We start from the raw sequence: 24,753 nt of genomic DNA on the forward strand, positions 1-24,753 counted from the left end.
AAAGAAATATGTGCCTTTCAGTTTGCTTTGTCTGCTGTACTATAGAAAGAAGCATGACAGATGCTACTTAGGTTTGGATTAGGCTGGCTTTCAGGATATTTCTGTAAATAAGGTTTGGGGTTACAGTTAACAACATGAGAATATCTTCAATCAGAGGTAAAGGGAGTCTAAAGGTGTAGATTAGATTATTTGGTCTAGTGTGGTTCTCTAAAACAGATTTAATCTGATTTAACTGTATACATATTAATCTCACTTGACTCAGACCAGGAATGACCCTGACAAGAAGGAGCACAGGCAGGGGGTGGTGTCCTTCTGAACTGTCAGAGCTCTGGTTCATGGCTGTCTAGCATTTTCCAGTTATCAGCTCTGTGAGTCTTTGTGCCCCAAACTGCTGCTGTTTAACTATCACAGGATTCATTGTGATCTATAAAAGCTTTTCAGTTAGATGTTTGCAATGACAACATGAGGACTGAGACACTTTTGGCATTTGTAACTTTATTGCAGAAAAAAAAAATTCCACTATCAACATATTTTACAAACAAAGTTGCACTTTGGTGTTGGGTGAGTTTTTCCTCACCCCTTTCCCCTGCACAGCGATGCATGGGAAACTAGAACAGCCAGCCTTTGCCCTTTTGATTGTGTGCAGACACACTTCCCAGATATGCCAGCCTGCACCAGTTCCAGCCAGGATGGAGTTCTATTTTCCACCACTAACTTGCCAACTTTGTGCCGAAAACCAGTAGCACCCTGCCCTCCGGCAGGGGAAACAAGTCTGTAGCTAGGGAGATCGCTCTGTGCAGACAATGCTTGATACAAAAGCTTTGGAGTTGTGACAATTGCTCTTTAGTTCTCATGCAATCATAGGAGAGAACCAACCCTCTTCCCTATTTTACTGGGCATCAATACACAGATGGAAGGCCAAACTGAAGCCCAACTGCACTGCAGCCATTTGTCAGCCACTCTGGAAGCAGCAACACAGGGAGGAGGAACTGCTGCCTTATCCAGTTCATCTATTTGACCCAGACTGGTTCTGCTCCACCTTTGGGCTTTCCAGGTAACTTGAGCTCAGCTGATGGGGAATTTGCCCTTTCCCTGCTACAACAGCACTGGGGGAAAAAAAGGTATTTTTGCAAGTGAGGCCTGGTATCTGTCCTTTGTGGGGTTCAGTGATGTTGTTACTGAAAGGAGAGGAGAAACTGAGGGTTGTAGAGCAATGTGGCAGATAAACTCTAGCCCTTGCTGTATCCTGAGGGAGCAACTGGCTTAGTCAAAAATCAAACACTCTAGAGAAGGCATGTGTTTGCATTTACCTGCAGTCAAATGTGAGCTAGAAAACAGGAGCAGGTGTAATTACATGAAGATTGTCATGGCACACACACTCCGGTCTTTCTGAGGCAAGGGCACCAAAAGCTCCTCTGATTTACACTCAGAGGCTCTGGTCTATGGGTTTCCTTGAGAGGCCTCAAGAGCCTTGGATGCAGTCTACAGCAGTGATATTTTGAGGCAAAAGTGCAGAATCTAATCAGCATAACACTAAGAAAGGGAAGGGGAGGAAGGCACCTACATCCAGGATCTGTCCTCATGACAAGACACCAACTGGTTCAAAAGACCAACATCAGAAAGTAGAGGAGCTCTGACCTTGCATAGCACAGGAGGGAGAGCGAAGCACCAGCTTTGTACAACAACTTCCAGCAACCACATGCTAGAAGCAAAATGGGAGGTACCTGAGGAAAGGCTTGTGTTAGCCCAGGCAGGGAAATGGACTAAAGCATTTACTGAGCCTGGGAAAGGAGTTTAGACATATGCCAAAAGCATCAAGTGTAGGAGACACGGTTTCCTAATTTTGGTGAGGCCAAATTAGTGTGTCTAATTTGCAATAGACTGAGTCCTGTCAAGCTCGGTTAAGCTAACATTATGTTCAATTTCCTCCCAGCAACTTCAAAGCAACATCAAGTAACAGGGGCACTTCTCCAGTGGCCACAAAACTGTTTTCCCTGGTTGAAGAGAAAAGGTATGCATCTAGGAAGAAAGCAGAGTAGTCTTTTATCCTCTTGTAGGTGTTTCAGGATGGGTAATGCCAATCCTGGGACTAAAGCTGAAACAGGAACAAAAAAAAGTGCAAGAAAACCCCCGAAACAAACAACCTTAAAAATACAGAACAAGAGGGAACCCAAGAGAACTGATTTCCACATCCTTGGCTTCCTCAGAAAACAGCAGTCTCCTTTGCTGGCACTGTGCTGACACCACCAGTGTTAAGAGCCCTAGTCTGAAACACTTGCTCACCTCCTTTGAAGGCAGCAGCCACCAAGATCAACAGAAGAGATCCATGCAGAACACCATGGCAAAGATTGTCTTGGCTAATTGGTTGCCACACTAAAAGGAGGAGACACCTCTTCAGGGCATTGTTTTGAGGAGAGTCTGGAGAAGAGGGTCAGACTTGGGCTCTGATTCGCAGCATAGAAACTTCAACACTGAACTATTTAAAATGTCTAAAACCAAAAACCATCTGAAAAGGATCTTTCAGTTGTGTGCAAATCACAGCCCCTCATTCCTCAGCAGATCATCTGGGACCAAGTCCTCAAGGCCTTTTCCTCTGGGCAGTAGACAGCCTGGTTGCCTAGTAGCTGTAGAGGGAGAGAGGGGTGTCCTCCATCATGTCATCCTAGAAGCAGAGAAGAGGGTGCTTTAATGAGATGTCTGCAGGGTGGCATCATGGTCCCAGCCTGGGAGACTGCTGTGCAGGCAGCACAGCCTTCTCAGCCACACTGTCACAGCATGGCCATCTGCCCAGCCATCCACCTAAATGCTGTCACTGTGCAGTTCCTGGATCTTTGGACTGTCAGTCTCCCTCCTGCTGCAGCATTTGGAGAGAAGAGTTGTGTGCAGGAACTGCCTGCCTGCTGCAGGGATGTGGAAAACTCTGGCTGTTGAAAACTCTACTCAGCTTGAAACAGTATCAGCTTGCTTGCTTAGCTGCAGTACTCCTCTGTTCCAGAAAGTTCAGGGAGTTATTTGCAGCTTCCTCAGAGCTATCCAGCCCCTGGAACCCTCATATATTTTTATATTCCCAAAGGTTCAAACACAGACAGACAGACAGACAAACAGACAACCTCTCTGGAACAGAGCATAAAATCTGCTTTGTCATTGTTACAAAGCAAATATATCAGAAAACAGGAGGAGAGGTTAGGAAGGTGTCATTTCAGGACAAGCCTGGATGGAGCTCTCCTTCCTCTCTCTAACCTCTCAGCATTCCCCTGCAGAGTGAGGGGAAGGCAGAGAGCTTCTTTAGTGCCCAGCCTTGAGACTTGCTGTCTTGACTCAAACCTTGGATGGAAGGAGAGGGACCTAAGGAGGAACAGGAGTGTGTGATCAGCATTGGTGCTGCTGCAAAAACCCAAAGCATTGCTAATGAAGGAGAACTGCAAAGCAGCCAGTGGCAAGCCAGCCCACATGGGGCCAGGCTGAAGGCACGACTCACCATGGGCAGGTCCTGCAGGCGCCGGAACTCCATGCGGTTGTTGTGCTGGCGGTATCGCAAGAAGCCCACCAGGCCCAGGATGCCCACCATGACAATGAAGACGGAGATCACAGTGATTACCAAGGGATCAGCCCTCGCTTTACCAGCCAGATTGGGTAGTTCTGCAAGGAGACCAAGGGAATGAAGCCAAAGGAGTGCCTTCAAGGGCTGGAACAGCAAAGCTTTGTCTTTTCTGGTTCTGATCAGTGCAACCAAGAGGCAATTTGAGGTGCTCCAGCCCTTTGCCGTGTTTTGTGAGAACAGGTACAAAACAATTACAGAATCTATCAGGCTGGAAAAGACCTCTGTGATTATCAGTCCAACCTATGACCTAACCCCACCTTGTCAACCAGACCATGGCATTGAGTGCCACATCCAGTCTTTCCTTAAACACCTCCAGGGACGGTGACTCCACGACCTCCCTGGGCAGCCCCTTAAAAGCAGAGCATTTACCTGAATTGTTATCATCACCAACATCCAGCACAGAAGTCTTCTCATGCCTGGGCTCCAATGACTGTGGCAGTGTAGGCGTGCTGGTGGGGATGGCAGCTGTGCTGGCAGACGTGGAGCTGGTCACGAGGGGTGTCACCGTCACAGTACTGGAGGCAGTAGCAAAGGATGTGCTCCGTACAATGGAGATGGGAGCAGAGGAAGTTCTGGACTCCACAGTGCTCTCCTCTGTGGCACCCACAGGGACCGTTCCTGGTTTCGTTTCAGACCTTGCTGCTGTGGGCCTCAGGGTCTGCCCATCCAAAAACCTTGACTGAGAGCTGTTAGTTGTTGCTGCAAAATAGGAACAAGCAGTTATTTCAAAGGATCCAGTGCAAGCACATTGTTCTGTGGGACTGGACAAGATGGAAGCAAGACTGTAAGAAAGACTACTGGGACTATAGGAATAGTAGCTTATTGTTAAACCTTTGGAAAACAAGCAGAACCTTTAGCACAGCCACAACTGAGCCACGCTATAACTCACAGTGCTTAGAAAGTCATCTCAGTTTTCATATGTGCCAATTTGCAATGTCAGCCAACCTTAGCTGGGCCCACAAGGCCTGTCTTTGGGGACAAGCAGACAAGCTCAAACAACTCTACACACAGCTGGGGATCACCCCAGAGCAAGACACTGGGAAAGGCCTCTCATCCCTCCTGCCAGGGAGCACAAAGGGGGCTGCCCAGGGACTGTGTAGCAGCATCCCCTGAGGCTGTGTCAGTGTGTCACAGAACGGCAGGACCATGTCACACAAGCCAGGGAAAACAATGCAGTTGTGCATGAACACCATGTAAAACAGTGATCAATCAGTATCTGCTTTGCATTAGGGGTTTGTGACAGCCTGGTAAGGCCCCAGGATGGACAAAATTGGAATTGCAGACCCTGTAGCCAGTCCCCATGCTGCCCAGAGGGATCTAAAGGTAGGGTAGGGTTTCCTGAGGTTGCCCAGGGATGGATGAGCTGTCACTTGTGCTTGCCCATCTCCATGTTTTGTGTAAAGGGAGAGTGTGTTTCTCCAGGGAGGCTCACATTGAGCCCCCAGCCCTGATGCCAGAAAGGCCCAGCTGGGCAGTGTTGTTAAAGCATGTTTTTCAGATTAGATATATGAAGGATGTCCCTGCACACAATCAATCAGAAAGCAGCCAGCACAATTAATACCAAAATTAATGACATTTGCAAAGAGGATGCTGAACTAACATCTTTGCAAATAAGTTGCACTGAACTGGCTCTGCTTAGTGTCTCATTCCCTTCTTCTCCCTCTCTCCAGTTAGCAGGAGAGTGCTCAGACATTTCCAGATTGTGCATCCTTGAGGCAGGATTCTGTGCAAAGGCAGTAAAGGCAAAACCTTACCCGGCACAGTGTTCAGAGGAGGCGTGGGGGTTGCACTGCTGCCATCATCCATTTCTTCAGTCGTGCTGAAAGGCTCTGTGGCTTCATGGCTGGGCTGGTTTTCTTCCAGAGTGCTGGCAGTCAAGGTAGGGGAGGGGATTTCAGTGCTGCTGTTGACTGACAAGCTCATGTTGTCATGCTCTGGATGTGTAACTGTGATGTCCCCAGGACTGGCAGTAGTATAAGCCTGCAGTCTCTCTGCCTTGGAGCCTGCCATGGGGGTGGTGGGGATGAAGGCATCGTCCACCTCTGTAGTGTGAGCCCCAGTGGCACTGAGTGTTGCAGCAGTCAGGTTTTTCTCCAGGCTTGTCTGAGGAATGGCAGTAGTCACTGGACTGAAGTCAGAGGCTTCCCTTGGTGACACCAAGGCCTCTGCTGTCTTCTGACCCTCTGCTGTGGAACAGAGAAGTTTGTCAGAGATCCCACAGTGAGAGAAGAAACAGAGGGGAAGGACAGGAATGGAACCTCTTTATCCCCTTAATTCCAATTCCAGCACAGGTTCACACTTGGGAAAAGGATTCAAACAGCTCCTCTGTCCTCCTGGTTTTTGAGGCAGGGTCCTGTTCTAGGGGAGTTTTTCTTTACCCTCCTCTCTCTCCAGTCCTGTGCTGTTGTTCTCTAGGGTCAGCACCACCAATCCCTCTATCCTCAAGCAACTTTTAAAACATTTTTAGAGAATTTGGATTTGTTAAAAGTATCACCTGAGACCTGATTCTGTAAGAAATTTAGATAAGTCTTCTTTGGTTCATTGAGAAAGAGTGAAAAGTGGTGCTGAAAAAATACAAATGAGGAAAATGTGGAAGAAGACTCTCTATCTCCCCTGGCCCAATGAAATGGAGAGAAGTGATATTTACAAAGACTGCAAATGGCAAAGGCAGAGCACATATTGTGAGTCACCTTAGTAGTAGTGTGGGATTCTGCTGGAGGGAAAGGTGAAATGGGTAGCAAGAGTACAACAGCTTACAGGGCTGGGGGTGTGCTTTGGGAGGTGCCTTTTGGAGCTATTTATGAACACATCACCAGCATGAAATACAACTGTTGTCATAGAAATGGGGAGCTACTCAGCCTCCCACTACAGCAAAAAGGGGCAGCTTCCCTGAAGGGAACCTGCAGCAAGCAAGGATCCCCCCAGATCCACAGCTGCTAGATAGTGTGACAGCATACGGGAGGAGGAAAACCACAAGGCTCTTACACTGCCTGTTCATAAATACAAATCCTGTGAGGCTTTTTCAGGGTATAAACAGGAAGAAAACAGAAAAATGTACCCACATCAGGATGGACTCTCCAATTTAAAAACATCTCATAGTCAATATTTTGACAATTTCTGTTAAAGTTTCTATCCAAGCCACAGAGGACTGATGAGCTAATTACAGAAAAAAATAAAGGTACTGAAGCAAATCCATCATCATGTCCCTTTCTCCCCACAGTGAAGAAGCATCCAAAGTAGATGCTATCAGCAAGAAACATTCATCCACCAACAAAGCAGCCCATTCTTATACTGTTTTGGGGAAATTTCAGCAGTTTTTAAAAGCTCTTCAGAACAGACAGAGTTATCAAAACTCTTCTCCAGCTACAGCACTTAACAGGCCCTAAAAAAAGACACAATACATCGCTTTCTCAAGACCTTTGCAGTACCCTCACCAGCTGGAGAATTCAAAGCCCTGGAGCAGCCTGATGGAGCTGTGCTTCCCCAGCCCGGGGCCCCAGTCCCAGGAGGGCTCCTGCAGGGATGCACAACCCTGCTCGGCACATTCAGAGAACCAGCTCTCACAGGGAACCGCAGCTGGAGCAACTTAAACGTGAAGACCAAAGGCCTGAGTGATGCTCCCTTTGGCCTCGCCTGTATCCAGATGTGCACGGCCAGAAGATGCCTCCAAATAAAGTGAGCTGCTCTGCCGTGAAGCTCAGGCATAGGACACATCAGTAACACCTGGAAGGAAAAGAGCTGAGTGCTGGGTTTCCTGGGACCAGGCACCAAAAGGCACAGGTCTTCATGTGACAATTTCCAGCCCTAAACACAGCACTGCTATTGAGCACGGGGTGGGATCCCACCAGCTCCGGATGCTGGCTGGGCACTGGCGGATGCTTGCTCAGTAAACAAACAGCCCTACCTGCTCCTACACAGCCAGAGACATAGAGCCGTGCTGTCACCGTGGGGTAAACAGGAAAGGTGGTGGCCAGTGGCAAGCCTGGCTATGTGCTGCTCTGAATAGCTGGCCTGTGTCCGGAACAGTCTCTCACAGGGTGGCAAGTCATGACTTGAGTCATGCAGAAAAAGGATTTGTGGAGAGCTGTCTTAGACAAAGGCCTGAGCAACCCTGCAGCCACCATGCCAGTTTCCAACTAGAAAAGTGATAGGCAAGAGGGTGCTAATGTCTTTACAAGCAGCTCGATGGGTGAGGGTCTTTAGGAGAAATGGGTCTTAATATCTCTTCCCACCTCAAGGTGCAAAATTCATTGCAGAACCCAGTCTGAATTTCTGGTGTACCTGCAGAACCCAGGTAGCCTGAACTTTGAGGGAAAATGGGTGATTTTGTGAACAAAAGGAAAGTCAGAGGGAAGGCAGACGAGTTTGGGCCCTACACTCCAGGACAGCTCCCCGCATGCCAGGAACTGGCATCCCTGCCACGAGGTGCTGTGGGACAGGAGGGCTTTTGGGGACAAGCAGCTCCCCCCACCCCCTTGCACGCACAGCTTCCTGCTGTCTGCAAGAGGGAGGGCCAGTGGGACTGGCATTTCCCTAAGCTCATCTCTCCGAGAAGCCACTTGGCTTCTTCCCACAAAATTATCTAGTGTCCATCGCTGCAAAAGCAAATGGTTCCCGGGTGGATGGCCCGCTCTGGCTCCGGTTTAATACAGCACTGTGGTGTCTAAAACCTGGTTTGTAGAGAGTTGCAGAAGACATTTTAAATTAGCAGGGGAGAGGAACAAGGGACTGGCTTTGAGTGTGGCAAGTGTTGATGGCACCTCAATTAGCGAGTCATCCAGCCCAGCACATCACAGCACACCCAGCTCAGGAAACAAAGGAGAGCCTAATCCAGACTAACACAAGAATTCAAGACATTAAGAGATGATGGTGGGAAGATAGCGAATGCAGGAGCCTTAGAATGGCCAAGGAAACAAAGGCCTGAGTAAATCCTGATCACCCGGGGACAGGCAGACAAAAGATTCCCATCACCCATCTGTCAGCTCCTAAAGGGTAAGGGCTCATCGAAAGCCAGCACACAGTCATCAAGCAAAGCACCTGGGGAAATCCCCCAGAGGTGCAACTTGTACCTTGTGAGCTGTAGGTGTTAAAAGGTACAAGCGCTGAGTTTTACTTCAGTTTCAGTTTAAAATAAAACCACTCCTCCAAAGGGCCTTGCTGCAATGACACAGCTTTGTTTGCCAGTTTTATCATCCATCCAAAAGGGCAACCTACTGCCACGCAAACGAAACCCGGGGCAAAGCCTGGGTTACAGAGGGGAGAGCAGAGCACTGCTGCAGCTGCTTATGCTGGGGGGAGACCCAGGTCTGCTCTGGAGCTTGGTACCCAACAGCTCGGAAAATCCCCAGCTCCAGCCCAGTTGTTGCTGCCCCAGTCACTGGGTGCTGATGGTTTTAGCTGTTTATCAGTTACCTATAGAGACGCAGGTCAGAGCTCGTTCCTCTGGAGTTTTCCTGGAGAAACTCTGCTTCCTGCAGCACATGCCAGGAAAGCCATGGCTGTACTGCCTAAGGCATCACCCTCACCAGCTTCAGGAGACAAGAGGGAACCATGTCCTTCTTGTTTCAGATGCAAATGGAAAGAGTTAGTGTGAATGCTTCACCTTTTCTGTGATTCTCCAAGACCTGATAGTTGCAGCATCCCAGGACAGCTGGGAAAGGTGCACTCACCCTTGAATCCATAACAGAGCAGCTACGACTGTCCCAGGATCTGTAAGCAAGACCTCTGACCACAAGAATATCTCTTTCCCTGATAGGGGACCAAGGGTGAGCTTTCTTGGTTACACTTCAGCCTGCTGAAGCAGAGCTGGTCCCCTGGCTACAGCCCCACTCCTGCCCCGTGTCTGTGCTAACCCTCCAGGCTCAGCCTGTGCGTGGTGAGAAGCAGAGATCCCAGACCACATTAAGGCAGGGCTGGTGGATTTGGAGCAGCAGCTCCCATCAGACTGTGCTGACTGCAGTGACCTCTGTCTGGGAAACAAGAGGGGCAAAGGAAGAGAGTGGTCCCAGGGGAGGAGGGATGCAGCCAGCCAAGAAGCAGCCCCTGCACTGGACAAGGGTGGGAAACACTCCGAGCTCTTTGAGGGAAGGGAGGGCTCTGAACATCAGCCCACAGCTTCGACCCCTCTCTGGCATTGTCTGACAGCACTGAGCGACGTCCATGTATCAACCCAAACTCCCACCAGCCCCAGAACAGACATGTTAAATTATGCCAAAACAGAGAGGAGTGAAGGAAGCCAGCTCTGCAAGAAATGGGGCCATTCCTGCCTTGTGCTCCCTGCCCAAGATTCAGGGCTGGGGCCAAGCGAGGGGCTGAAGAAGGTTTGCACAAGCAGCACAGAGTCACTGCTGTGCCAGGGTAGTCACACGGAGTGGAGATCGTGGTCCCCATCCTCTGCCACAGCAGCCACCCCACCATCTATTTGCTTCTCAGAATAAAGCAATGACATAGAGCAGGGCCTCAGCTGGACAAGCCCCTCAACAAGCTTCTGCCACAACCCTCCTGCCGCTCTCAGCAGCATCCTCTGCGCCCTCCTTCCTGTCTGACAGAAACAGCAGCCTGAGCTCCCCAAAGGTCAACACCAACCTAGCTCCAATCATAGACCTGAACACTTTTAAAAATCCCTTTTAGGATGAGATGAAGGTGAGGAAGCCCATGGCAGGCTGGCTCCTGGGGACTGAGGGAGAAAGCAGGGGAGCAGGGTGCAGGCTGTAGCCACCACTGGAAAAAGTGCACAGAGTCCCATGTGAGAGCTAAGCACAAAGATGAGAAGGATTCACCCAGGATTCCAGAGAAAGTGCCCATGGGAGCAGGACTCCCTGGTGTTGATGTATCCTCCTGCACAGGCTGTCACTGTCTGAGGATAGCACCTCACTTAAATCAGCTTCCTACAGAATGCATGTCAAATCACTGCTCTGATTCATTGAAAAGGCACCCAAACCCTTCTACAATGCTATTTTGGTGCATTAAATGAAATCAATTTCCATTTAAGTGTAACAGCTCCACTCCCAAACAACCTAGTAAAATGGAAAAATACAATGTTTAAAAAGTAAAAGCATAAACTATAACCTGTATGTATCAAAGCAGTTATATCTTACTGCTTAGCAAAGTGCTTCATTAAGTGTAGAAATTATCTTTTGTTGCCAGTTATTACATTTTATGGTTACCAATCAACAGTAATTAGACAATCTCTTCAAGGAAAAAAAAAACACTTGAGTATAAATGCAAATAAAACCATATAGAGGGATTTAAAACCAAGGCTCTTCATTTCATTTAAAAGCAGAATTGGAATAGCTCCTGATTAGATACTAGCTAAGCCTGATCTCTTTTCCTGGAATAATAATAATAAAAAAAACCAAACAAGCAGCAGAAGAGATTTCTGGAGCCCTTCAGGAAGGTGCCAGATGCACCCAGAGATGCTGTAGAGCAAACACCCTCATGGTGATGAAGCAAGCTCAGAGACAGGATCCGGTACAAGGGGCAGCTGCTATGTAAGCTCAGCTCATTGGATACATTGCAGGACCTCGATGGAGGCAGGATGCCAGAGGGGTTGCATTTGCCACAGGCTTCAATGCTCTCTCTGCCAGGGCTGATGCCCAGACTGTCCCCATCCCCATCCTGGCTGAGAGAGGCTGAACAGACTCCCTCCCTCTGCTTGAGGAGTCCAGGCGGGAGGCGTAGGCACGGATCCGACCTTGTAGCCTGCTTGGGGACCACGTGAAGCTCTTCATTGCAGCAGTTTAATTCATTGCACCCCTCGTGGCCTCTGCGAGCTGCTCTGCAGGCACCAAAACTGGAGGGGCTGAACTGGGGGTGCTGAGCACCCAGTTCAGCCCTGGAGAGCTGCCAGGCCAGGCACGCTGCAAAGCAAGGGCTGAGGTAAGGGACAGGAATAGAAACCAGGTCTCCTCACTGGGAAGGCAGGTGGCCACGAGCAGAGCATGAGACAGGGGCTGATTAGATATGGGGTGCTGAACGAGTGTGGCACTGGGGAGGGATAGCCCAGCACCCAACCTGCCCAGGCAGGCAGGAAGATGATTCCTCAGGGCATCTGTGGATACCGGGCCACAGGCTTGAACCACGGGGAAACAAAAAAGGGAGGCAGTGCTACCACCTCAACAGATGGCACTGCACTGGGAACCAGGACAACCAGCCAACGGTGGCATGGCAGAGCAGGGCAGAGCAAGAGCTATGGGAACAGGGATGAGCAGCCCTGGAAACAGCACTATAAATGCCAAACACAGGTACTTCAGTACTAGGAAAACCCATAAAACACCACAAAAACAGCGCAGTCCAGAGCACACAGTATTGGGACAGCACCAGCCTGATCACTTCTTGCAGGAACAGCACCCCAGGGTGTCACGCTTTGCTTGGCCCTGCCACATGAGACCCTCCTCACACAGCCAGGGGGAGAGAAATGCAAAAATCTTCTTTCCTACAGGTTTGCAGGAGGGTCTATCACTGATCCCCCATTTAGAGGTGAGGGGGCTTATCCCAAATTTCTACGGGAGGGAAAAGGGAGAGCAGACTGCCTTGCTCAGCTACCACTGTCAAAGCAGCCAGTTATTTTCCATGGGTCACATACATCAACGGAGCACCTTGCTTGGCAGGAAGGTGCCTGGGAAACTCCCCTGCTGTCTGGTTTTGTTCCTCAATAGGGGACTGAGCAGAGATGAAGACACCTTTGCCAGAAGCTGCTGGGCACACCCATGGCACGCAGGGCCTGGGAAGCCTGCCCTTCTCTGGGGTTGTGTAACTCCAGTAATACAGCAACAGCAGGGAGCTCTGGCATCAGCCAGCCTGGCCTTGCTTACCTCAGGAGTCACAGCTGCAGTGGAGGAAGCATTCACATCGTTAGGAGAAATTAATAAGCCAGTTGCCTTAATAGCAGTCCCGTCACAGCAGGGAGCCTACTCTCCAGTGCAGTGTGGGATGAACTGGGGGGAGTTTGGACATCAGGAAGCCGGCCCAGCCCTGAGCAGCCCCCAGGTCCTTCCAGCAGTGTAAATGCTGGTTCCATGGGCTCTGAGGCTTGGGGGATGCATCCTGCCCTGCCCTGGGCAGCCCTACAGGACTCAGGATGTGACCCCAAACCTCAGTGGCACTGCACCCTGTGAAAGCTGCCCCAGAGAGCATTGTGGGGATGATCACAGACCTGCGGCAAGAACTGTGTCTGTCCACCCAGAGGGTCTAGGTGGAAAGGAAGGAGGGACAGAGGCTTCTGTGCTTTAAATCGTGTCCCTGCTCCCCTTTGTCTGGAGGGATGGGGCCAAGGGAGCTGAAGGAGGTGAGTGCTTTGCCCCTGCCCAGCAGGTCAAGCCTTCTTGGAAGGGCAGCAGGGAGACAAGGCCCACCCTGTCCCTGAGGCTGAGGGAAAAGCATGTGTAGAAATGGCATCAAAGACTGATGGCATGACATGAAAAGTTGAGCTGGGAATGCAGGGTCACACAGCTGGAGGAAACACCCAGAGGAGAGGACCAAGCTGTGGCTCAGTTCTGGGTGCAGCAGAGCTGGAGCTCTCCTGTCAGGGTGGGGCCAAGTCCATCCACTTGTCCTTGCCGTGGGCAAACAAAGGGAAAAAAATCACAGAAACTCGTCAGTGGGACCTTGAAGCAGACACACTGCCTTGCCTGTGTGCATGGCCCCGGTGGTGCCCACAGACGGGGCTTTATGTGCTCCCAGCCCTGCTCTGCTCTCACTGCTTGCAAGGCAGCTCGGCACGGGAGGGAGAGGCACAAAAATGCCCGGACCAAAATTACTCGGGGTTTTATTTGTAAGGCTGATGGTGCTGGAGGAAGTGGATTTCCGCAGGCAGTGAAGAAAGGCTGCATTGAGAGGCCGGGGTGGGCAGAGCACAGGAGAGCCTGAGCTCCTCTGTGGCCCTGCTGCAAACCCTGACGGGGAGTGGGAGCAGGCACTGCCTGACAGCAGGGGCAAAGGGAATCTGTGCTGGGAGCAGTGCAGAGAGCAGCTCATGGAGCTAGGATAAGCCCAGTTTTGGACAAATTTGTCTGGTACTGCTGACTTTGGGGCCAATATCTGGGTGAACTGTTCCTTTCCCCACCCCTGTCCTGCTGAGATTTTCTGGTGTCTCATTATGGGTTGTGCTTGCTAAGGGGCATTTTATTATTGGCAGCATCTCTTCCATCTATTTTCTATTTTCACAAAACATCCAGTCTTTCAACCACAGTTGGGATTAAGTAGCAAATTCAAAAACTATGAGGGCAAGGGCCAGGTCAGCTGCATAGGTACCATTTCCTGAGACTGTGAAGGATATTGGATTGGGACACTAAGCAACAAAGATCCCAGGAAAAACTCAGTGCAATATTAATTTCTGGTACATTCTGGCAGTTTGAATCTTAGACTTTGCAGCAAGAAGGTTTCTATGAGCCAGCTGGGGCAAGGGGCTCCCTGGGGTTTCCCAGTGTGAGACGAGACACGGGGCCAGAACATAGCCCCCGGCAGCTCAGAGCTCCTTCTCCTTCCAGCGGTGGAAATCCTGAATCCTTCCTTTGCCAGTGGCTGGTCACCTACCCACATCCCATCACAGCACAGCCACTCTCGAGTGGGGAGTGCAGCTTTGCCCACATAAAGAGCACTGGTTTGGGACCGCTCCCAGTGCTCAGCCTCAAACCCAGCCGCATCCGGCACCCAAAACCTCATCCTGAGTACTACTCTCGCTGCTGGGGCTCAGCCCTACAGGCATCTATTCTAGGGTTTTCCCAGCCCTAATTAGTTACTAGAAATCGAGTTTCTGTGTGTCACCCCCTGGCTTCTATTGCTGCCGTCACGGTGCTGGGATCTGACCAGGATCTGGCCAAGGGTTTTTCTCAACGACAAAGAAGAAGAAACGTTTTGCTTTCTGTGCCCCAGGCAAGTCCCTAAATTGCACAGAGCCTTTGTCACTACCAGGGTCTCGGGGAAGGTGACAGCCCCCCGATTTGGGACACACTCCAGCCACGCGGCAAAGCTCGGTGGTGTCGGTGGACGGGTCTGTCAGCGCCACGCCGCAGACTGCGTCTGCCCACGTGGGGACGTGTTGATCGTAGAGCAGAGCCGAAATACGGCCCGGGAGTCTGCTCGGGGCCGGGGTCTGGTTCCTGCTCCGTCCCGAATAGTTCCATCCGTCCAGCCCCTCTCCCCGCAGGCACAGGGCCCTCGTCCCGTCGTGCTGGGGGAGGCGGCAGAGTTTGGGCTTTGTCCGGGCTTCCCTCGGGGGAAAGCTCAGCAGCGGCTCGTAGGCACCCGCGAGCTGCCGGGCGGGAGGCAGGAGGCTCGCAGGGCTGGATGCCGGAGGTCGAGCGCCTCCAGGACCGTCGCCCCCCTCCCCGCACATCCCCTCGGGATCCCGCCTGGCGGGAGGCGAGCCCGGGGGTGGCTCCGCCGGCGGGAGCAGCGCTGCCGGCAGCTGCCTTGTATGGGCAAGGCCGGGACCGGCGGCCGCGCTGCTGCCCGGAGCGCGGGGCCCACCCGGGACCCCCCTGAGCATCCTTGGGCCACCTCACCTGCGCGTCCGCCGGGGCCACTGCGCCCGGGTCCGTGGGCATTTCGCCCGAGTTCGGGGGGCAGGCCCGGGGCGCCGCTCTCCGGACGGGGAGCCCTGGCTAGAGGCTCTCCAGACCCTTCTCCCGCAGCCCCACCAGCGGGCGGAAGAGCCCGGGTCCCGGCGCTGCCCCGACGGCTGTCCCGGCGCTGCGCTCCCCGCCGCGGCGAGACCGACGGGATCCCTCGGTCAGCCCCCCCCGCCCCGGCACCCCTCGGCGGCCGCCCCGGTACCTGGCAGGGCGCAGAGCAGGCAGCAGGCGGCGGCGAGGTGGAGCAGGGCGCGCCGCGTCCCCTCCATGCTGGGCCGATCCGCGCTGGCTCCGCCGGCGGCACCGGGGCGGCGCCGGGGCGGGCCGGCGGCCGGGGCGGGGCGGGCGGCACGTGGTCCGGCCCCGACCCCGGAGGAGTGGGGAGGGGGCAGCTGCCGGCCCGGTACCCCACATCTCCGTGTCGGACAGCGCACTCTCGGTCCAGTCCCGATTCGGTCCCCGGTACCCTCGGTTCGGTTCGCACCGCCCCCAGCATCACCAGTTGCTCCCTGGCACTCTGGGTTCGGGCAGGACACCCTCGGTACAGTCCGACACCGGCCTCGCATCCCCAAAGCGGTCACTCCTGGTTCGGACAGGACACCTCCAGTCCTGTCTTTGTTTTGTGAATCCTTAGCCCAGGTTTGCACCACCTCATCCCCCCACAGACAGTGGTTCAAGTGACCCCAGATGAGGATCTCACCAACTCCTAATCTGCTCTTGGCATCCCCAGTTGTGCCTGACACCCCCAGTTCTGCCCCATGCAGGGATGGGAACAGCAGATGAGCCCAACGGGCATCATCTTGGGGCCTCCGGGTAGTTTTAGGGTACCTGGCTCTGGGCACAGCTGGGTGCTGAGGTGCGCCAAGCACCCCTGGATAACTGTCCTGGCCAGGGCTCAGCCGGGTGCTCAATGTACCACGGCTGGTTTCTCAGGGCATCCTGCAGCCCCTGGGACATCCTATGGCTTCACATCCCTTCCAGCCTCTGGGGGGCTGGCCAGTCTCATCCAGGCGCTGTGCCGACTGAGCCATCCTTCAGGAAGTCTGACTGCTCTCTTCTGGCCAGTATTTCTGAAGAGGGCCCCATGTCATGGCGTGGTCTGTGCTGATCCTCTCTCAGTCTGCTTTGGCAGAGGTGTGGCTGTGGGTCCCCTTCTCCATCCCCGTGCCTACAGCACCAGGGGACAGAGGAGGAAAGTAGAAATGGATATTAACCCAAGAGGTTTTGCCTCCCTTTTTCAATATGGAGCTGCTTGGTAGCTCCTGCTCTCAGTTCTGAGGTATAAGAGAGTTGATCTGATACAGAACTGATCATGCCTTTTACCAGCTTTAAAAGAAAAAGTAAAATTCAATCTTAGCCCCTCATGGGAAATGTGTTTCTAGCTGCTCGCTGCTTACTGCCAAGAAAACTAGCTGTACCATTTTCTGGCAGAGGTAATTGTGCTTGTACAAATGTCCCACTTCTAAGGGGAATTCTTTTAAGCATGTTTACAACTATGGAGTTGGTTATAGGAGTCTTCTATTACCCACAGAGCTTGCAGGGCTACCCAACAGACCAAAGCCTCCTTTGCTCCAGACAGGCTTGGTCTCTCAGTGCTGCACTGTGCATCACCCAGGCCAGGAGCTGCGTCTCACCAGCGAGGGACCAGGGCATGTCCCCAGGCATCCACCCCTGAGTGAGGAGGGTATGAGCTCCAGGGAACATGGGCACTGCTGGCTGTGCCCCCGGCTCATGAGCGTGTCCAACACCTGTGTGCTTGACTCACTTCTCTGCTCTGGCCTCTCCCTGGAGAGGCCAAAACCATAAAATCCACCTCAGCTGGCTTACAGAGGGTGGCTCGCAGTCGTCAAGGTTACCGGTCCCTCTGCTTTAATTAAGCACATAGACACTGCACGGGGTATTTTCAACAGCTGGGAGTCAAGGAGGAAGGGGTCTGGCAGTCCTCAGAGGGGTCGGTGAGCAGCACCATAAATCTGGGCAGATGAGACCCCCTGCAGGTCACCGCTGTTATTTAGCTGATCTCCGCACTCGGCAGGATTATTATTAACACACTAATGAAGTACCTTTGGCTCCCCATAGCAAGGAAGGAGCAACTGGGAGCAAGAAAAGGGACTGCATCTGTGTGATAATGTCTTTAAGATGATACTGCCGATGCCCCACCCTGGAGAAGGGAGCAAAAACCAGGGGAACTTTAACATCCCACTGGTACACAGCCACTTTCTCATGGAATAAGCAAAACCATTCCCCTTAGACAGCAGGCAGCAGCCCCCCATGTCTGTGTAGGCTCTTGGCTTGTTTTTGAGTAAGACTGAAAACACCCTTGCAAGCCCCAGCAGTGTCTAGATCAGACAGGTCTGGGTAGCATTGAGAGTTGAGGACTTAGAATAACTTCTGAAAGAAAGTTTTGTGCTCAAAAACCACAACATCGACTTCTGCCACTGTCACACCTCCCTCTTGCAGTGGCTCTATTCAGCTCCAATGCTTTCTTTCTTGGCTGCCAGCCAAGTCATGGAGCGGACCAGAGATGATCATGTTGGTTATAGCAATTTAATGGGAAGAAGCAGATAATAGAAAAATAAGTGAATAGAAAATAGTGGCAGCAAAAGAGCTGAGGGGAAGTAAGGGCACAGGCAGAAAGGATGGAGGTGCTGGCCCTGAGAAAGACAAGTAAACTCAGTCCTTGGGCTGTGCCCCCCAGCCCAGGGTATGACACAGGCTGAGTGTCCCCTGAGTGAGCAGAGCCTTGGCCTTGCTGTCACCATCACCTGCAGCCCCACACAATCTGAAGAGTGATCACTTGTTTCGCCAGCCCAGGGGTGAGTGATTGCAGCAGGAGGAGTCCTGAGCAGAGGGATGGCTTTGGACATGTGAGTGGTTCACCTGGGCTCTGGGCTCATGTAAATCATCCCATTTCTTGTGCTTTGGCCTCTCTCCCCTCTGCCCTTTGCAGGGGCATTGGGAGCACAGCTGGTGCACATCTCAGTCTGGCCTTGCAGAGCCCAGCAGATCCCAGCCTGCCCCAGTCCCCTTGAGGGGATGGGGCATGATTAGGATGGTCTTGAGGTAGACAGGCCCAGGTATCATCCCTAAACAGCTGCTTTTGTCCTCCAGAAGCTCTTCAGTGAAGAGTGAGGAGAAGGCCTGCTCTCAAAGGAAGACAACTTGGCACTGGTAGGGATTTTCAATTCTCAAGGAAGCTGGAAGTCAACTGACTGGAGCAGAAGAGCTAATCATTGAGTGAGTCATTCCCCTTCCCAAAGCTGAAACATTAAGCCATTTTTTTTATGAAAGGCAAATTAAATCCCACAAGTCAAAGCCAAGAAAAGAGAATTTATCAAAGAGCAGAAGATGCCACTGGGGGACTTGCAGGCAGACAGAGGGAGCATTTGCTCAGCAGCCCAGGATATTACATCTCCTGTGTCTCTCCTCCAATGCAAAGAGCGCTGCCATTCATCTATTTTTAATAACAATGACGCAGGCAGTGAACCTGACTTCAAGGCTGGAATATCATCTTCTTCCCTCTGCATATCTGTCCTGACTCATCTTCTGTTCCAAGAGCTCTCCACAGCTTGGTAGCCCAGCAAAGGAAGAAAGGAAGAACAAAACTGAAAAAAAAAAAAAAAAACCAAAACCAAAAACCCCTTGGATCAGACAGCAAAGCATAAGAATTAGAGAATCATTCTGGGCAAGGAACAATTAACACTATGACTTCACTGGCTCAGGGAGCCAGGGAAAATTGAGGGTCTGGGAAACCTAAATGTATCTGGAGGCAGGCTGATCAGAGAGTGGGATCTCTCAGAAAGCTGAGCAGGGATCCAGTAGCATCTGAATACTTGTAGGTCTTGCAGCTCTGCAAAAAAGGGCTGGAGAAATTAGGGGCAGCGCTAAAGGTGCCCAAGCCTGGGGTGACTGGTGGGGGGGACAAACTGAAGTGCTCTGTGGTGGCAGAGGTCTCCAATTTCAGTGCCACAAAAGGGAAAAATCTCTTCACTGTTGTATCTGCAGAGATAAGGAGTGAGTGCAAGTGTGAGGAGCGTAACCAGAGGAGGAGAGACTGCTGTGCAGCCTGAGGACACAAAAAGCTGTGCTTTCATCCCAGAGATAACCTAGCTTAGCTGGGGAGTGAGGACAGCACACCAGGCAATGCAGAAATTTTGTGCCTCAACATGAGGCAGGAGAGGTGGGACTGATGGCCACTGGGCTGTTGGCCTTGATCTTCACAGGACTGCATGGCTTCTTTCAGCATCCACCATGGTCCAAGATAGTGCAAATCTGTATTTCTGCACTTTGGAGGGTGAATACAAAGCGAATACAGCTTCATCAGATGTTTAAGATTTTCCCCTACAAAATTGGTATTCAGACACCTCAAAAGTTCAGATGCTGCTGAAAGAAGCCATGCCCTAGGCCTGCCCTGAGTATTGGGGTCTCACCCTTTGTTCTTCAGATCCCAAGGGCTGAAGCATGGTGTCATGGGTTCTGCCCAGGGCTGAAGCAAGGCACAGTGACACAGGGTCAGTCCTGGCTCATTGCCCCAGTGTTTGCACAGCCTCATGGCTGGGAGCACCTCAGAGCAGGCAGGAGCCAGCTGGTCAGCTTGGTGCCCCTCCACGACCAGGGTGCCACTAGGAGCTTGGTGATAGCCATGCCACAGCACTGTGCCAGGGTGGGCAGGCTCCAAACTGCAGCCAAGGCAGCAGATGGCCATGATGAGCAGGCAGGGGAGCACAAGACTGCGGCACCAGCCCCAGTACAGGAGCTGTCAATTTGGGCATATCCATCTGCCCTAGAACAATCCCTTTCCAGCTCCCAAGGCAGGGTGTCTGGTGCTGTGCCAGCCTCCTGCTTGGGCTCTGCCCAGCCTCCTGCAAGAGAAGCCTCCTGGAATAGGAACATGGAAGATGCTCTGACATTCCCATGGTTGCCAGGTCTCGTGCAGAGACATGTGGTGGTGGGTTTGGGCTGACAAGGCAGCACGGCTTTGAGCACAAGGACACACTGGCCACCTTGTCTGTAGTGGTGCAGTGGTGACACAGAATTGTTAACCCAGTTGGGCAGCAGGCAGGTTCATCCTTGTGCAGAGGACAGCGTGAAGGCTGCTCCCATGGAGCCCTTCTTGCTGCCAGGAGCAAGGGAATGACAAGACAAGGGGCAGGGGGTCAGAGCACACCCCAGCTGTGCCTTCTCCTTCCCCTGCTCAGAGTAGCAGGAAATGCCCTCTCACCCACAAGCCAACTTGTCCCTGTTCTGCAAAAGCCACCTGCAAGGCTGGCTGAGGGAGGCATGTGTGGGAGAATGTTCCTCCCAGGGAACCCATTAAGATGGTTTTCAATATCTAGGGGTTTGGTGTGTGACTGAAACCCTAAATACATCATTTTTTCATGGCTGTTCTGTTAAATGTCCACCTAGGACAGGAGCTAGAAAAGGGCTTATGTTGACATTAATCAGGAGCAAATTCCTGGTATTCTTATGTGGAACCTCCCTTCCAGCTCCTGTGACATGATTTCAGATTTCAGGATCTGAAATCTAAAATCTCACAGGAGTAAATCAGAGCAGAATTTGACCAATCCTATCCAAAGATGGTTTTTCTTGACAGGTTTCATTACATAAAGTATTTAATGGATTTAATCACTAAAATGCCCAATCTCATCACAATACTGTGAGGTCAAACCACTGTCTTGGTCTCTTGGGAGGGAAGAGAGACAGTCCCTGTCATGTCACACTTGTTTAATTTTGGAGCCCACAGAAGCTGGGGAAGACACCTGCTCTGCTGCACTGGGGGCAAATTTACATGGATTCATTGCACCAGCTTTCTTCTTGGGAAGGAGAAAATTCCCAAACTTCTCTCCTCCGGGGCATTTCCAGGTCCCAGAGGAAGGGAGTTTCCCCTTCTGCCTGCTCTCATCCACCTTCTCACGTCTGTTTTTATGTCCAACCCCGAGTGAACCCTCCGCTGCTCCTTTGCCAAACCAGTTACATTTAAAAAGCCAGAGTGATCCGTCTGGAGGAGAGAGTCGGTCTGAGAGCAGAGAAGCGCAAACCACAAAGCCACAGAGCTGCTTTTTGGAGTGGCCGATCTTCGCATGGAGCAGCCTGGGGGCATCCGGATGAGAGGGGAATGAATACCTGCCCTGAGCACAGGCATTTCCAGGCTGGGGAGCCCTTCTGGGATGGAGAGGAGATCGGCAGGACCGAGAGCGCTGCGACATCTGCAAGGCTTTGCCTTTGATGAGTCTCTTTGATTAATCTTTTAATTCGGCGTTCATTTCCCTCTCTCCGGGGAACAGAGGGAGGCTACAAAAGTCACTCGTCTTCTGCAGATTTCAAGGCTGCAGATTTGCCCCGGTGCTTCTGCCAGCTGCGAGGGGGGACGGGGATTTAGTGAGACAAGGTTCTGCTGCCAGGTCCGCTTTTTTCTGCTTTCAAAACTAGGACTTGCCTTTGAGATGAAGCCATAGGAGAGCTCATAAGATGGTTTTAGTTCCCTCTCAAAACAGGGCTCAGTAACGTCACGAGTCACAGGACCTCGTGCAATGTTACATGAAACACCGTGAGAGTGTTTCCAGCCGAGGTTCAGCTTTACCGGATCACGCTGGTGCGTTTTAATGATGTTACTTTGCACCAGACTGTGGGATTAGTGCTTATTCCTGGATATTACCAGTAAGACATTCGCAGCTCAAAAGCAGGAATTACACATATCTTGCTTGGGAAACAAAAAGGAGGTGAAATTTTTGATGGGAAACAGGGGAATGATAATTCATTTGCGTAGTTCTGGGATCAGTTCCTAAAGAGAGCGGTAATCAAAACCTACCACCAGATGTCATCTTAAAGCCAACTAATAGCTCCCAAAACAGCAGGGACGAGGATATGGGGAATAGGGAGATACTGTTTTTTTTAAACGGGGTACGAAGTCGCAGCGATCACTGGACCCTGAGACGGTGAAGGACCCGGGGATGTCCCAGAGTTAGCTTTACAAAATCTTGCTAAGATAAATCCCAGCAAAATATAAAGCATTGAAATTGAACTTAAAAAAAAAAAAAGTTCTAAAGAAAAAATATTGCTAAACCCCCCTATTCTGAGACTCAATTCTGCTTGAATATAGAGAAAATAGACTGATGGATCTGGGTAGTTCCATCTGCTTTGTCACTCTTTAAAATATGATTGATACAATGATAATTTTAATGGCTTAATTACCAAAGCTTTGCTGCACTCTGTGTTTGAGATGTCATTAGAACAGATGTTTTCAGGTGGTTGATATTTAACATTTGTGAGTGTGGGAAAATTTCCTGTGAAGGAAATCCAGGAGGAAATTAAGAAAACAGCACATTTTTTGCCCACACACAAAGTACTTTTAGTCTGTTACCTGTGCAAAGATGCTTATACCTTTTGTAGTTAAACATATGGAGAAAGTTTCACTTTAGACTCTTGACTGAAATTCTGAGACTAAATTTAATCAAGACATTGCAGAATAGAGAAATTTTAATCCAGCTGTAAGAATAAGTCTCTGTTCAGTATTTAGAGCTGGTGCTAATGTGTCTGACATCAAACTCCCTCTAGCACACTTTCGATCACACTGAAAAGATGTAAAATTAATGACGAACGATAATGAGAAAACATTACATATGGTATGGTAAAGCTGACTGACACATCCTTGCCCAAGACCCTTTTTAGCTACAACTCCTCCAGTTTTTAACTGTTTGGGCTTTGGTTATTCTATCCATAACTGTATAGCAAATGAACCTTGTTTGTTGAAGAGTTTCAGTAAAAATAGTTCAGCCTCTGCCAAAGATGAGGTCAGGGAAAAAAATCAGCCTCTCGCCAATGTAAACGAAAACCAAATCCCCCTCACAAATGTTTAATGAGATGTTTTAGTCCTGCCGTGCTTTGGAATGGATACTTGGAATCTGGCACTGCGTCGCAGCAGGAAGAAAGGTATCTTTTTCCATACCTGTTACAGGCTGCCTATATGTGCATAAGTGATAATTTGAAAAATAGCCGTTTGTATGTGAAAAATCCCAGGCTTATTTCATCTTGGCAGCCGAACCCCCAAAATATCTGAGCTGGATTAAGCAGGTTCCAGGCGGGGACCGGGGGGGGCCGAGCCGCGTGACCGACACCAGGAGCGGGGGGCAGGCAGATGGGAAGACCGGGAAGAGTAAACGCTGAAGTTGCAAGTCCTGGAGACCAGAGAAAGGGACGAGTCCTGCGGGAATCCCAGCAGGGGACGGGCAATAAGACGCAATAACAGCAGGGCTGCCACCACGGAGCCGAGCTGCGGTCACCGCGCGCCGCGTGCGAAGGGCTCAAGGATGGGGCGGGGATAGGGACAGGGACCGGGAGCGGGAGCGGGAGCGGGATCGGGACAGGGATCGGGACAGGGATCGGGACAGGGATCGGGAGCGGGACCGGACCGGCCGCAGGTTCGGGACATCCCGGTGCCCGCCCCACTGACAGCTTCAGGCACCGCCGCTACAGCCACACGGTGATTGGCTGTTCCGCCCGCCCATCACTGCCGGCCCGCTCTCCTACTGGCTGCTTCTCTTATTTATAACCCGCCCTCAGGAGCTGACCAATGAGAGCGAGGCGCCCATAGCAATGCCCCCTCTTCTTCCTGCCGCTGACTCCCGCGCGTCTCTCGGGAGTTGTCGTCTCTCCTGTGATTGGTCAGATACCGTGTCGCTCAAGCGCCCACGACCAATTGGAAAGGGGCACTCACGCAGACTACATGCGAATCCCTCCGGCCTGTTTCTTTTTCCCATTGGTTGGGAGGCACTGTCCATCACACTTCGCCTGGCGCCGATTGGCTGGTAGGGAGGGGCGGCTCTGTGGGCGGTGGCGCTCGTGGGAGGAGGAGGAGGAGGAGGAGGCGGAGGCGGAGCCGGCGGTCGCGGCCCCGGGTCCCGCAGCCGGGCTCCCGCCTCACATGGGGCCCCCGCGCCGGCCGCAGCGGCGGGGCGGACCCGCGCCGGGGTGCTGAGGGGCCGCGGCCGCGGGTGCGGGATGCGGCCATGAAAACCCGCGCCGCCCGCGGGCCCTGCAGGCGCCGCCGCTCAGGTAACGGCCGGCGCGGGGGCGGCGCGGGGCAGGTCCGGGAGGGTCGGCGGCGGGGAGCGGGGCCGCTCTGGCGGAGGGGCTCCCTTCCAGCGGGGGTCTCGCTGCGGTCAGGTGAGCGGGGCGTTCCGGGGAGCAGGTGCGCGGAGGGGCCGCGTCCGCCCCGGCGGCGGCAGGTGAGGGGCGGCGGGCGCCGCGGGAAAGCCGCGCTCTGCTCCGGGGGCAGGGTCTGGCAGCGCCCGGCGCGGATCTTTGCCCGGCCAGGATTGTCTTGGAAATGTTCGCTTTGCCAAGAGGTGTGAGGGCTTGGCTCGGGTTTTACTCTTTAAGTGTACCCTGTAAGAATACGTGAATCACGCGTTAATGACAGGCTCGAGTGTTCAAATGTATGTGCGTAAATGTTTGCTTTATGGTCTTCAGGTGAGACGTGCTATATAAGTGTAGGTGGTCACTCTTAATGTTGTATTCCTTGGAGGGTCGGAAGGGTTTTTCTTCAAGTACGGGGGACTTTCCACTTGTGTGTTCCTGTAA

At 52.0% G+C, this 24,753-nt stretch overlaps 2 protein-coding genes across 7 annotated transcripts in view; one reads left to right on the plus strand and one right to left on the minus strand.

The window, feature by feature from the left end:
• Positions 1-475: 475 nt before the first annotated feature.
• On the minus strand, positions 476-15,467 carry LOC128792433 (probable serine/threonine-protein kinase dyrk2). 3 transcript variants are annotated; one of them, XM_053950862.1, is made up of 5 exons: positions 15,377-15,467; positions 5,356-5,784; positions 3,971-4,300; positions 3,479-3,639; positions 476-2,662 (listed from the first exon to the last, which is right to left on the minus strand). In XM_053950862.1, the coding sequence occupies exons 1-5, from the start codon at positions 15,441-15,443 to the stop codon at positions 2,618-2,620; spliced, it is 1,032 nt and encodes a 343-aa protein (XP_053806837.1). In that variant the 5' UTR covers positions 15,444-15,467; the 3' UTR covers positions 476-2,617. The 3 variants fall into 3 exon arrangements, with proteins under 3 accessions (XP_053806837.1, XP_053806836.1, XP_053806838.1); XM_053950861.1 differs by having other exon boundaries at positions 5,356-5,787; XM_053950863.1 differs by lacking the exon at positions 476-2,662 and adding an exon at positions 3,039-3,345 and having other exon boundaries at positions 5,356-5,787.
• An 8,570-nt stretch (positions 15,468-24,037) lies between these two features.
• TESK2 (testis associated actin remodelling kinase 2) overlaps positions 24,038-24,753 on the plus strand; it is a 75,418-nt gene continuing 74,702 nt past the window's right edge. The window contains exon 1 of one of the 4 annotated variants that reach the window (XM_053951119.1): positions 24,038-24,225. The gene's annotated coding sequence lies outside the window, so the exon portion shown is untranslated. Of the gene's footprint in view, positions 24,226-24,259; positions 24,337-24,378; positions 24,399-24,440; positions 24,519-24,753 lie in introns of those variants that run through there. The other 3 variants (XM_053951120.1, XM_053951122.1, XM_053951121.1) reach the window with 3 other exon arrangements.

This window comes from Vidua chalybeata, chromosome 9, assembly GCF_026979565.1.
Source record: "Vidua chalybeata isolate OUT-0048 chromosome 9, bVidCha1 merged haplotype, whole genome shotgun sequence".
Classification (NCBI taxonomy): domain Eukaryota; kingdom Metazoa; phylum Chordata; class Aves; order Passeriformes; family Viduidae; genus Vidua; species Vidua chalybeata.

Coding starts and splice junctions, on each gene's coding strand:
- LOC128792433 (XM_053950861.1), bottom strand. CDS start 15,443: ATGGAGGGGACGCGGCGCGCCCTGCTCCACCTCGCCGCCGCCTGCTGC. Junction 4,301..5,355: donor TCCTCTGAACACTGTGCCGG/GTAAGGTTTTGC, acceptor CCTATTTTGCAG/CAACAACTAACAGCTCTCAG. Junction 3,640..3,970: donor TGGTGATGATAACAATTCAG/GTAAATGCTCTG, acceptor GTCTCCTTGCAG/AACTACCCAATCTGGCTGGT.